This window comes from Anolis sagrei, chromosome 4 (assembly GCF_037176765.1).
Source record: "Anolis sagrei isolate rAnoSag1 chromosome 4, rAnoSag1.mat, whole genome shotgun sequence".
NCBI lineage: Eukaryota > Metazoa > Chordata > Lepidosauria > Squamata > Dactyloidae > Anolis > Anolis sagrei.
Genome location: NC_090024.1, coordinates 216,372,775 through 216,387,046, shown reverse-complemented (window position 1 = coordinate 216,387,046; position 14,272 = coordinate 216,372,775). Strand labels below are relative to the sequence as shown.

General features: G+C 39.7%; 1 protein-coding gene across 1 annotated transcript in view; it reads left to right on the top strand.

Moving 5' to 3' along the window:
• Nucleotides 1-11,478, top strand: part of EMILIN3 (elastin microfibril interfacer 3) — a 28,531-nt gene extending 17,053 nt beyond the window's left edge. Inside the window, exons 3-4 of the mRNA XM_060772223.2 lie at nucleotides 5,833-6,083; nucleotides 6,512-11,478. Of these exons, the coding sequence (XP_060628206.2) occupies nucleotides 5,833-6,083; nucleotides 6,512-8,406 (2,146 nt within the window). The 3' untranslated portion in view covers nucleotides 8,407-11,478. The remainder of the gene's footprint in view (nucleotides 1-5,832; nucleotides 6,084-6,511) is intronic.
• Nucleotides 11,479-14,272: the final 2,794 nt, after the last annotated feature.

The window sequence follows — 14,272 nt, the reverse complement described above, 5'->3', positions numbered from 1 at the left end:
GAACGCCCTTCCCATGGAGGTAAGATCAGCCCCTTCGCTGATGGTGTTTCGAAAAAGATTGAAGACCTGGATGTTCGAACAGGCCTTCGGTTAATCCGGTACAATGAATTGATGACTAAGGATTGGCAATATGGATGATGAAATTGGATTGTGATTTTAGTTAAGAGATGCATTGGATTATTATTGTTGGGCCAATATTGTGTATTGTGTATTGTGTATGTTGTTTTTTATGGTTTTAAACTGAATATTGTTGTTGTACTGTTGTAAACCGCGTTGAGTCGCCAATTTTGGCTGAGAAACGGCAGTATACAAGCACAGTAATAAATAAATAGTCCACCTTAAGTACCAGAAACTGGATCAGCTAAAAGAGATATGTTCTCCTTTTGATTGAGGTGCAGGGAAGATGATGACCCTTCCCTTCCAACCTCCCTCACACAATTTTGTCCACAATTCGGACAACAGGGCCACATTTGGCCTGTTGTTTTCTCTTTTCTTTAACTAAATATCTGAGATACCAGCTGAAATCTATAGAATAAAAACCATCTAAATTTTTGATTTAAAAGCACAGATTAAAAACAATACGGAACTAAAACAGAAAACTCGTATAAAACCACCAGTTCCCAAATGCTTGTTGAAAGAAAAGAAAACCTTCAGTTGATGACAAAAGGATGTGAAGGAGGGAACCAGCCTAGCCTCCTTTGGAAGGAAATTTCAAAATCTGAGAACAGTCTTGGAAAATGCCTTTTCCTAAATTCCCACCAAACAGGCTCATGAATTCATTGGAGCTAAAAGAATGTTTCTAATGCCATCCCCTATGTTGAGAATGTATATCATTTAAGCAAACAGTTGGGCAGCCTGATCTTAAGCATGTTTGGTTACCAACTTCTACTAACTTCTAAAGATTTCATTCACAAGAGCACAGCTTTCAATATAAGGAAAGCACCAGTGGGTTTTTTTATTTTGATGGGACTGACATCTGAGTAAATATGCGTACGATCTAATGGCATCTGAGGAAGTGCATTATTTGGCTAAGTGCAAAACTATAAAGATACTGTACTGAAATGAATGGGATTTACTTCTGAACAAGCATGGTAATTTCATTTTTAAAAGATCTAGAAATCTGCAGCTGAAAAATACAACAGTCATTCTGCCTGCGGCCTATGAAAATAACAGCTTAATAGGAATGACGACTTGAAGCACATAATATGCAATCCAGGCCAATGCTTGATCTCATTTCTGACCTCTTCGAATTGCCTCATTTTAAGGTCTGTGGCCAAGTGACCTCTGGGACTGCCCAGTCTGCTTAGTTTAGATGCCAAATGCTGAAGGGCAAGTGCAAACCCCAGTTATTCTACCTCTTTTTGCTTTTTGTTTTTTATCCCTCTGCCCACTGCATTATTTATATGCCACCTTTTCCCAAGTGAGATCCAAGGTGGTCACATTAGACAGAAAATGGCAGTTAAAAATGTTAAAGCATCCAAAAAGAGAGATTAAAACAGCATTGAACTAACCTCAGAATTAAAGCCCTTTAGGATAAAGACTAAAAATAGCATCCTAAAAACTCTGTTCTTGTTAACTATCAATTCCCAAAGACTTCCTGGACTAGAAACATCTTCACCTGCTGCCAGTAAGACAGCAAAGAAAAGGCCATCCTAACATTGCTAGGGAGGGAGTTCCAAAGTCTGAGAGCTGCCAGAAAGGAAGCCCTTTCCTACATTTCCACAAACATGACTCTGAAGGAGGTAAGACAGATAGTCTTGAAGATCATTGAAGGTTCATATGGGATGGCACGATCCTTTAGATTGACTAGACCTGAGATCTATAGAGTTTTATAGGTCATAATCAGCACTTGGAATTGTGCCTGGAGAGAAACTGGTGGTCTTTATTTACAATCGACTTTGGAGTGGGGAGTTCTTCAAAGAAAGGACATTTTCACATAGAGAAATGTGTTCAGATAGCCCACCTTATGCATGGAGATATGCCTTTAGAAAACTAATGCAAGCTCTTTGGCTGGCTGCTTGTGAACATGCTAATAGCCAATTCTCTCCAGTTCAGGACAGTAGCTTGTCTCCTATAATCTCAATTAACTATCCAATTACTGACGAAAGAAATAACAGGCCTTGCCTCCCCATCTTTTCATAACAAGTGCAGGGGTCAAACAAAAAAGAAAAGCACAATGCTTTCCAAACAAAGCCAATCTTGCCAGATGAACTTTTCTACATGGCTTGGAAAACTGAGAAATAGATGTAATTTTTCCAGCCACTGGGGCCACTAGTAACTGTTTATCCAGCTGCAATAAATACTTCCTGTTGCTGACATGTGGAGTGAGTTTTTTGCACTTTGAAAGCACTCCCCTCCTCCAAAAAAGAAGTAGTCTGTCATTTTCGACTGGAAGCAGCAACACTTCAGGGAAACATGGCACAGCAGAAGTGCCCTGATGCCAATGACTTCCCCACTTTAACCCGAAAGAAAATAAATAAATGAATTCCTGCTCTTTTTACAACCCTGAGTTTCAGCCAAGAGAAAGAGAGAGGCAGGCAGAGGCCCAAATGTCTGCAGAGAGTTGAGGTGAGGAGGGTTCCTATGCCAGTGTTGTTGTAGATGTCTGTGCTGGGCAAGCTTTCTCCGGACTTGGCTTTTTCTCAAACAGGTTTTGTGCAGCACAGTTATTTTTGTTTTACAACTGCTCAGCAGTTTGGTGGCTTCTTCAGGGAGGAATTATCTATAAAGACCTGCAGCCTTCCTTCCTACTCATACCAATTCAAGCAAAGTTTAGACGAGTAGAATCTCATGGCAGGTTTTGGTACAGCACACAGCTCTGAGGCAATGGTCCAAAATGGAGCCTGCCAGAACAAAAGCCTGCTCCAACGTCCAGTGGCTCACTGGAAAAATAACAGGAAAACACATCCAGGACAAAGCTGAAAGTGGTTGCTCAGCAGAGATACAGGGACTGAACTTATGCAATAGGGGAGACACCTTAGACAAAGTCTGATGGATGAAAGAAGAGCTTGGAAATTATTTTAGAGACTACAAATCCAAAAATTGACCAAGTAGCACAAGCTGTTACTGGGAAAATTCAAGGACTGAGATAGATCCTGTACCAAGCAGGTGTAGCAAAATGGTCTTCCCATGAAGTTCTCTGCCTTCATTTTGCCCAAACAGTTGGACATGGCAGCAGCTACTGCTAACCACTAGGACTTCATGGGCAGGGTGATGAGATAATTCAGGCAAAGAAAAAAGGAGCCAGCCTCAGCTTGGGAAGAAATGAGGATGCACTCAGAGATGCTTTGCACCTTTCTTTTACTCCACCTAAGAGCACAGACCAATTGTATCATCATCATCTGAATTGCTTCCTCCCTTCCACACCAGTCTTCGGATCCCATAGAGCCTTCTCTGCCCTGGACTTGCCAACTCCTGGGTGAGATATTTTCAATGAGAGCAAAGGCATAGAGAGCAGGACTTCCCACCCTTGTGTTCTGTCCAAAATGTGACATTCAGTTAGCCCTCCATCTCCACAGATTTTTATCCATAGATTCAACCATCCACAGTTTGAAAGTATTTTTTAAATATCCGAAAAGCAAACATTGATTTTGCCATTTTATATAAGGCACACTATTTTGCTATAGCATCATTGTATGTATGTATGGGATTGAACACGAGCATCCATGGATTTTGGTGTACACAGGGAATCCTGGAACCAAACTGCAGCAGATATGAAGAGCCTGGTATACATGCATGTACAACACATGTGATTAACAAGATGTCCCAGAAGTTTTAATCTCCCCCAAATGTGAGTTTTCCAAAATCGTGCCTTGGGGCAGCAAGTGCCATTTAGACATGACTGTGCCGGTTGGGAATAATAGGAGTTGCCCATTTTAGAAAAGCTACTTTAGAGGATAGTTCTTATTGGGAAAACAGCACTGAGCCATAGAGGGTCAAGCCAAGCCACGGTGCCTTTGGGATGCAGCAAAGAATACAAGTAGTTAATTCTGACATGAAGCAGCTACACTTAATTACCAAAAAAGAAGGAAATGCTGTGAATCCAACCAGGACTATGTCCAGCCTAATCCACATTTTCTAGAGGATTACTGTTAGCCTTGTTGAGATGTTAAAAATGTACACAGGGAATACTTAATAGTATGAAATATGTTGGTGTAATAACAAAGAATCATAGTATAAGCTGGCTCTGAAAATCTAGCTTTTGGAATCTTGTTCACCAACCACATAATTGCCTTATTTCATGATCTTATACACACTGCTCAGCTCATATGTGCATATACCAAACCACAACCTGTTATATAACGGATCTACAGAACTGAATTTTTGCAATGTTTATCTGAGAGGCATACATGAATAAAGATATGTGTATCTTTTAGAACTTATTTATTTTTCTGTAGATTTGTTTATCATTATTTTCAACATTTGAATCCTGTCTTTTGTTTGACAAGCTCTTCTAATGTGGAAAAGGCTAAACAAGGGTGGCTGGTACAAGGTGACCAGTTAATTTTATGACTCATTGGATTTGGAATGGGATCTCCTAGTCCAAAACTGTGAACTCTATAATACACATATCATGAATCAAAATGAAGCCATCTTAAACATATGCATTTACCAGGAATTTCACTAAACATGGGTTTCAGTACAAATATGCTCAGGTTACTGGGGTGTTTGTTACACCACACTTTATAGCTTACTATTTAAGGTCTGGCAGCAATATGTGTGAACTCGCATTTCAGGTATACAATGAGGTCTCCAAAGCCCTTGTCTGTGGGATTCAAGTGATGATGACTGTCTCAAAGCCTGGGATCACAGAACTTGGGAAGGTCCCTTCTTGGCCTACAGTTCCCAGAATTCCTTTAAAAAGGAATGTACTTGGCTCATAATTTGTGATTGCAGGGATAGATATGAACATGCTCATCATAAAAAAAATCACTGCTTATTTGGAGGTGAGACTTCCACTTGGTCCATAAGCCATGTACTGGATTTCCAAAGGGTAGGTGTATTAGTGTCCTGCAAAAAAAAAAAAAGACTTATGATACCTTACAGAATGACAACTTTATGAGACAACTAGTGTTTGTGGAATATTGCCCATTTCATTACAGATGCAAACACTGTTTGTTTCAATCGAAGTCTTTGTTACATGTAGCATGGATGCTGAAGTAATACTGTTGTACTTTTTAAAAGTTCATAAAATATTGCCCTTACCATTTGCCCAGGCATATGTGTGGTAGTTCAGACAAGGCATGCTCTCTGTGTGGACAGCTGCTGCCCTCTAGTGCTGAAGACAGTGTCTTAAATATTAATTGAAAATGTTGGTTTAGGCTTGAGAGACATATGATCCCTTTCCACAAAAAGATATAGGTCAAAGGTAAGAATTATACATTCTTTCACATGTTGTTGGACTGCAAATCCCAGAAAAAAAATATTAAAATAACTTTTAAATAAACTAGATAAATTAAATGATTGACTGAACACCTACATATATAAAACCTACATTCAATTAAAATAGCCTGAAACAATCAAATTCTTAAGGCCCATTTAAAAGTAGATAGTCAAGTAGATAGACATTTATATAGGCTGAGTTAGACCATTCCATAAAGAGGGCACCAACACTACCAGTTCCTATAAGCATGAAATTCTTTTGGTTGCAGAGAGTTTATATGCGTGTTGACAGTTCTTCAGATATGACCATGCTTGGTATGGAGATTCTGGGATATGTAGTTCAAAAATTACTTTCCCAACAATATTGTGACCACACAGGAATCTTGATGTTAGAGGCATTTGGACCCACACATTCAGTTTCTAATCTTGTTGTACCTCCTTTGCAACTAGGTATCGTACATTCTTCAGACCCACATACAAGACTGGCTACAAGACAGTGACTGAAATAGCATGGAGGTGCTGTCCAGGCCTCATGGGAGAAGGATGCCATGACAGTCCCACTGACCAGCCAGGGCTTCTGCCACAGCATCCCAGTCCTAAATTGCCTCCCACTCATAAAATGTTCCCAGCTGCCCGAGTTCCTCCTCCTCATCCAAAAATCCATGCAGAGCCCTTTCCGGGACCAAAGAAGAACCACTATGGTGAGTAGTAAAGCTTTTATTTATGATAATGGTTAAGTTTGGTTCAAAAATTTTACAGTCTTTTCAATGATGTCCTTTGAACACCCTAGGCTAATGCGAGTGCTACACTATATTGTCTGGCAGTGTAGATGGGGCCATAATTACAGCTCATATCATCTATTTAGTAGTATTTCATGTCCTTTTGGGTGTGTTTTTAGATTCTTATGTAATATATACCCTATAATTTCAGGTGTACTTCGCTTTCCTTTTTCTGCAATTATAGATCATTTTGGATGCAGGATGTTTATATGACTGCAAAATCATTTTATAGATAACTTTCTTCACTCATGATGAACTGAAATATTTAAGAAGCTTTTGTCTGAACATGACCTGCAATAGGGAAATGGTCATATTGGTAATGATTTGCGGTTATTTCTCCCTGCTCATAGGACGCAAAATGCCTAGTTTGTTTGGCGACAGACTGGACCGGTTAGAAGAGGATGTCAGGCGTCTCTCCCAGTCCTATGACAGTCTGCATAGCATGGTTAGTGGCCTGGGAGACCATTTGCGGCTTGCCATCCAGGAGGACACCAGTAAGATGATTGGATCCCTGATGAACAGCCCTACTGTACCTGATTCAACTATGGGATTTGGAGTAATTCCTGATGGGATTGTGGATGCAGCAGACAAAGCTGACCTTTCTCCTTATCCACCTGTGGGTGAGATCTTAAGCAAAGTGACTGAAGTGAGTGATGTGCTGAAGACCAAGACTGACCTTCTGGAAGAGGTGCATGGCATAGTCCTAGACCATGATGGACAAATCAAACACCTCTTGGAATCAGCCCGACCTTCACCCCTTACTTCCATTGACATGCTAGAAGACTATGTGGACAGCAGGCTTAACAACCTGCGAGTGGAGCTCCTGGATGGCTTTGAGAAGAAACTAGTGAACATCCAGAGCACATGTGATTTCCGGATCAAGGAAGTCCAGCTGCAGTGTGAGGAAGAGAAAGCTGCCAACCTTCGTCTTCAGCAGACATTGGATGGCAAAGAACTAGAGATTAAAAAAGAGATCTCTCAGCTGGAAACTCAGATCCAAGGTCTGACAGTTGTGGAAAGCTGCTGTAGCAATTTGAACTACCTCACTAAACGGATGGATATCTTGGAGAAAGGCCTGCACAGCATCTCTGAGTCTCAGAAGAATCTATACTCCCGGATGGACAATGATCTGTCCACTGTAACCTTGGGGAACCTCTTTGAAGGACGTTTTGAGGACCTTGAAACTAGGCTGAATATCACTGAAAGGGAAACAGGAAGTTGTTGTTCCACTATGGAAGACAGTATGAGAGGTCTCCTGGGGTCAGAGCTGGATGGCACAAAAATTTTATTTGAAGACAAAATTAGAGTCTTGGAGGAGAGATTCATTAACATGGTTGGAGATATGAATAATATCAGTTCCACAACTGGAATAGATGGAGCTGTACTACCTCTCTTGGAGGGTGAACTTGCTACCATTAAAAAAGAAACAGATGAGAAAATTGAGGTAATACAGAGCCAATTGATGACTTTGGAAAGTACATGCTTGCTAGGATGTGCATCCACTTCCAAAGATGTAGAGATCTTTCGTACAGAGATTGAAGACTGTCAAAGTAAGAACCAGAATTTACAGCTCAAAATGGACAGTAATTCTGACCTGCTGCAGAAACTCAATGCAACCATCCTGGAGATTCAGAGACGGATTGAGGTGGAAGCAACAGGATCCTTGCAAGGTGAGATCACCCTTCTGAAAATCAACCTGAACACTATGAGTAAATCTATAACTGGGCTAAAGGATTCTGTTTCCCAATATTCTGACACAGTGCTACATGTCAACTCATCTGTGGATGAACGTGAGCGGAAGATAGAAGATGAGGTGCACTCAATTCAGGAGAAGATCAATGACCAAGGGTCCCAACTTCTGTTCAGTAACAGACGAGTCCTCAACCTAAAAGGAGACCTTGAAAGACTCAAGTCCAGAATCACCAATGACTTGAGCAACTGCAGGAGTGTGGCTCACAATCTACAGAAGGAAGTACTTCAGTTTGATGACCGTGTGGCCCAAGTGGAGGACATGTGTGGCAGACTAGGTACTGTAACTGGAAGCCTAGACCACATCAAAAGTGAGCTGGAGAATAATGCAGGAAGTATGTGGGGCTACATGGACCATATAAACGAAACCTTAATTGCCCACTCTCAGGAATTGACTGTGCTCAAGGACAATTTGTTGGATTGCCAGGCCAAAGTTACAGAATTAGCTGAAGACGTAAGTCTCTTAGAAAGCAAGCTGGAAGGCAACCAGCACTAGCTATAGCAAACCTGAAGTGCAAATAACTTATATCATGCAGACTCCAACTGAAGATACTAGGATTTTGTTTGAGGTTTTTTTTAGGGGTGGGGGAAGGTCACTAAATGTTAAAAGCTGCTATAATCCTTCTCTCATTTATTTTCTATGAGTGACATTTTTCACTACAGCTTAAGCTGTACATTTGCCATTACTGTAATCTCTGTGGACATTTAGCAGCTGTACTTATGTAGCAAAGTGCCTTCCCAAAGATGGGGTCATATTTGGGTTACATTTCCAATATATGGTTCAGTTCAGGAAGAAAATGGAGACGGGCATGTCTAATGGATTCTTTGCTTTGGGAATAATTAAAAATCTGCTATTTAAGAGCTAAGAAAGAAGAAAATGATCCAGTTCCTGCCAAATATATCCAAATATGGAAATAAAGGTCTGATCTGGGGACCATCCAAAGCAATATTATCACCTTGGAAGAAACTCTGATTTCAACTGATACTTTTCTCTCTTTTTTTTTGTAAAGTGTACAAAATTGGGACTGGAATTTTTCATGGCATTGACTGGTACAAAGATAATAGATCATTTGTGCAAGTGCTGACAGGTATTGTATGGCTATACTGAATAAGACAACACAGCACAGCACAGAACAATATTTCTCATTGCACTCTGCTGCAAAATTTCAACCACCTGGCATTTCCAATCATTGTGTGTAGTCTGCTATTCATATGAATGAAGTGAGAAGGATAATTCTGGATCCAACAGCTTCTTACATGGCTTACTGCAACCCTAGAGATTGGAGGAAGAGAGTGTATACACTTCTAACCCCATGCTAACCTTAGCAACATTCCTCTGTTGCTTCCTGCTCTTGTAGGAAAGAAGAAGGAAAATGATTTCCAGTTCTTAAAAAACAACAACAAAAATGGAAAACAATATGTTTCAAAGTGGGATTGTTCTTAGGGTCACTCTTGAACAACTTAAGTACTCATATTTATTTGGGGTGTATTTAGATTTATGTATACCCTTCCCCATATTGGGATGATTCACAGGGCAGCTAACAAAACATAGGTCAGATATTGCAAGTTTTCTTTTTGGTGGCGATGGTGGTGGGGCAATAACTTCCAGTATCCCACAGCTAGCATGTCATAAAAAAGAACTTCCCCAACCTCTGTAATAAGTTGTACTGGAGAGCCAATATAGTGTGGTGGTTTCAACATTGGACCATGATTCTGGAGATGAGGGATCAAATCCCTGCTTGTCCATTGAAAACCACTGGGTGACCCTGGGCAAGTGACAGCCTCAGCCTCAGAGAAAGGTAAAGGTAATGTAACCAATCTTGCCAAGAAAACACGGTGATAGGTTCACCTTAGGGTTGTTATAAATCAGAAATGAATTTTGATCTCATCATATTTTTTTCAGGAAGTGACCTAGGGCACTTTCAGGATTCTTCATTGATGGAGCCCGATGGAGCCCATCATATGATGCAAGGCTACTTCTGGCAGGGTTTCATACAGAATAACATCCTGGCAGTGTTCTAGGATGCTGCCCAGAGAACACAGAGGATTCCTGTGATCTCATTAGATAGAAGGGGGACAAAAATACAAAAAAGCCAAGATGCTTTGTGGTATTTTATTAAAAAAATTCATATATCACATGTTAGTATTAGCTGTTACTTTTCTAAAACTAACACAATGCTCATTGCTTCATAAGTAAGGTGAAATATGCTAAATATACTTTTAAAAGCAGGGGAAAAGGCTCCCTATCACCCTAAATCTGAGATTATCTGATTCTATGAATTGAGGGTTTAGGTGAGGCATTAGAGCAATTCTAAATGCTGTTGTTATTGTCAACCTGCAAGTTGTTTCCAACTTATGGTGATCCTAAGGAAAACTTATCACAGGGTTTTCTGGTGCTAAGAGCATGTGAGTTACCCAAGGTCACCAAATGGGTTTTCATGGCTGAGTAGCGATCTAAATCCTGCTCTCCAGAGTACGGTCCATTGTTCAAACCACTACACCATGCTGGCTAAATATCCCTCCCTAAACAGTAAATCCCAGGATTCCACAGGAAAGAAATGTATTAGCTAAAGTGAAATCATGGTGCTATATTTATTTAGTGTGAATGGGCCCTGGTTGCTAAAGAGTGCCCTGGAGTAGTGGCTGTTGGTGGCTTCCATATCAGTGGACCAATAAATCCATTCTAGGTTTTTGTGTGATGTTTTAAGGAGCTATCCAGGGTTCCGAACCTATTACAGTGATAGTTTTCATCATTTGGGTACTTCCTTAAAGCATGGACTAAAAGTAGGCTAAGATGATTCACCACTCCACTGACATGGAAGCTACCAGTTGCCATCCCCATGCAGGAGCAGACTCAGCTCAACACACACTGAATTCAATAGAAGTGTTCTCATATATACTGAAAGATTCCTTCCTTATTCTTTTCTTTAACTGGAGCTTTCTTTGCTTCTCACTCTTTCTACTGATATATTACAACCCCCATGTGAAAGCAACATTGAATTGTTGGATGTGGCAGCTGTTATTCTAGAGTGTAAAGAAATGCTCCACTTGTATAGGGAACCGAGCACCTAAATAATTTTTCATGTACAGGTTGAGTATCCTTCATCTGAAATGTTTGGGACCAGAAGTGGAGATGGGGCTTAAGTGTAAACACACAATTCATGTAATGCTTCATGTACACCTTCTGCGCATAGCCTGAAAGTAATTTCATACAATATTTTAAATAATTTTGTGCACAAAACAAAATGTGTGTATATTGAACCATTGGAAAGCAAAGGTTTTACTATTTTATACATTCATATGGACAGTTCTAGAGAATCTCAGATTTTGGAATTCTTGATCAAGGATCCTCAACCTATAAACTAAGAATCATTACTTCAGGCAAAGTGAATTGGTCTCTATTTGGCAGCCATAAGAAATAAACCAGCCTTAGCAGGATTTAGTAGAACCTATAAATCCGACAATGTTCCTTCTTTTTGGTATGAACTTTGCAAAATTCACATTTTTTAACCATAAATGTGCTGGGAAGAACTCAAAATCATTAAAAGATAAAAAGAAAAAATACTAAGTATGAGAGAAAATGGCTAACAGTTTGTTCTATCTGGGAAGATGGCTTTGAATGCCCAATTCTTAAAAATGTGTTTGTTCATCAACATTAATGATGTTAAATTAAGGTTCTCACTTCCTCTTTTCCCAAGGAGCTATTGGGCTTTACAGAAGGTGGAGGCAATAATAGATGAACCTTTTGAATATGGCCAGCGCTACTCTTCCAAATCACTGTTGGTGGCATCATTTACATCACGAATGAGATAAGGATGAGAGGAATACAGTGTTCCCTCACTTATCACGGGTGTTATGTTCCAGGACCACCCACAGTGAAAATCTGCAAAGTAGGGATGCTATATTTATTTTAATATTTATACATTATTTTAGAAGTTATACACTATTTTAAGTCTTTATAAACCATCCCCACACACTTATACACTACACAATCCTCCCTGAACATAACCCTTCATCATAGTTGTCATCGTTCTCTTCTTGTTTACCACCATCTTGGTTCTCCATTTTCTCTGCCATGTGATCATAAAGTTGCTTGGCCTTAGTCCTACTATGCACATGTGACAATCCGATGCTAATGTGAAATGGAAAAGTGGAGAGGAGTAGCTGCGCACAAGATTGTTGTTTTACCGAGTACCGCAAAAACCCGCGAAACAGCAAAAATACTGCAATAAGTAACGAATACTGCGATACTGCAAAGTAGCGAAGGATTACTGTACTCTGCAACAAGATACCATTAAGTTTACCATGCAAGGCACTTATAAGTATGCCATGTTCTAAATGCTTTATGCAAAATGTATATAAAAGGTTCTGAACATGTAGCCAGCTACATAAATGCTACCAAGTTAGCCAGCTACATGTAGCCAGCTACACAAATGCTATTGAGGTAGCAAAGAGCCCAACATTATGTAGAACAAGGTGTAACTGTATGTATTGAAAAAAACCTTGTGATTGGAAGAAAGTGGGACTATGTACTATAGTGCTGTAGAATTCATTCCTCAATCCAGTGTATTAGATTAGCTTCAATGTTTCGGTCCTCAAACACTCTCTGCTTCATTCGGAAAAAAGCTGCACTCGCAGAGCTCAGGCGGTGTTGTATTTCAGTGTCAATGTTGACTTTTGTGGAGAAGTGGCTGTCACCTCTCCACATATCTCCACACTTCCGGAGATAATACATGAATTTGAATACAATTATCTTTCACTCCCACCTTGTCACTGAATGTTGTAATGGACATGTCCAATAAAAAATGGGCACAGTGTAGGAATATGTGCACAAAATAATATGTTAAAGAAAATTGCTTGCCAAAAATAGTGTGCATTAGAAACAATACATAGATATGGATGTTTTCATGCATTTGAAAATGGGCATGAACAGTAGTACAAACAATGCTACATTTGGAGATTGCAGGGTGATGACTACGTGGCTGGCCAAAGAAAAGATGGATAGACACCATCAACAAAGACATGCGTGCTGCAAACCTGAGACCCAAGGATGCCCAAAACAAAGTCCTGTGGAAACGACAGTCACAGTGCTAACCCCTCAATTGGGAAAATAGCAAAGAAAGAAAACAGCATAAACATGTTACCAGGTAGAAAATATGATATTCATGTGAAAGAGAGACCACGTCTAATTGCCATGCCATACTTAAATAGAATGCTTCATTTTGCTCCTTAGGAATGAATGGTAGGGTATGAATTCAAGACTCTCACAAGGACTTAAGGGGTTCTTAAATTTATCTGAGGACTACAGGTTCCATAGCTCCCTACCACATTCTAGCAGCAGGTTCCTAAACGCCACTAGCTTGAAGCAAACCTAATAATTTCAATTCAGTTTACAACTATTGTGTGGGATTGCCTCTGCTGGTTCACAGCAAAACTCAAGCATTCTTTCTCAGTTTGCCATCTCCAGTGGGAAGCTCACAGATGGCATGTGATTTCATTGGCATGCCCCACTTGTTACTATTATCCAGAGATGCTCCACTTCTAAGCATGAAAATATCATTTATTTTATCATGGGAAAAACCAAAAAAAGAGTTCCAGTTGGCAAATAAAAGCTGAAGAGGTAGGGGTTAGAGTGATGGAGGAGATTGTATGTTGTTTTAAAATAGCTTATGTTTTGGGATTATGTTACAAAAGGTTTTTGCTTAGACTGGTTATTTGTTGCCTCCCTGCAAGGGGGAAAAAACGACACCAAAAGGCAAAAGTAGTTTTCAGAAAATTATGTATGTGCTTTCAAGTTGCCTGTTGACTTATGGCAACCTTGTGAATTTTTACAGAGTTTTCTTAGGCAAGGAATACTTAAGAGGTGTTTTTGCCAATTCCTTCTTCTGAAATGTAGCTTACAGCCACACAAACAATGTTTCTGGAGTATAACAACTACTTTCAAAGTAAAGACCACCCAATGAAACAGGAAATAACCCTTTCAAACCAAGAACAGATTTTCTTTATTCTTAAAAAAATGTTTTTATTTTAAAAAAAACTTTGAAAATTTTCCAAAAATCCATGGATAAGTAAAAGATAATGAAATTTGGTGAGATGACAGTGGTCCATGTGCTCTACCACTATAGCAAGTTTCATCAGGATTGGTCTAGAATTGAGGAAAAGAAAATCCCTTGAATTTTCCTGAGTGCTGGTGCTGTTTTTTTCCTACTGCACATGTGTGTCTGCCATTAACAAAGCAATTCGGAAGTTTCAGAAAGTTTTGAATTTTTTTTAAAAAAAAAATCGGAAGTGACTTTAGAATCGAACCACCAGGGCCCCGTGCATACGAAACGAGTTTTGAACCATTTTTAAAATCAACCAAG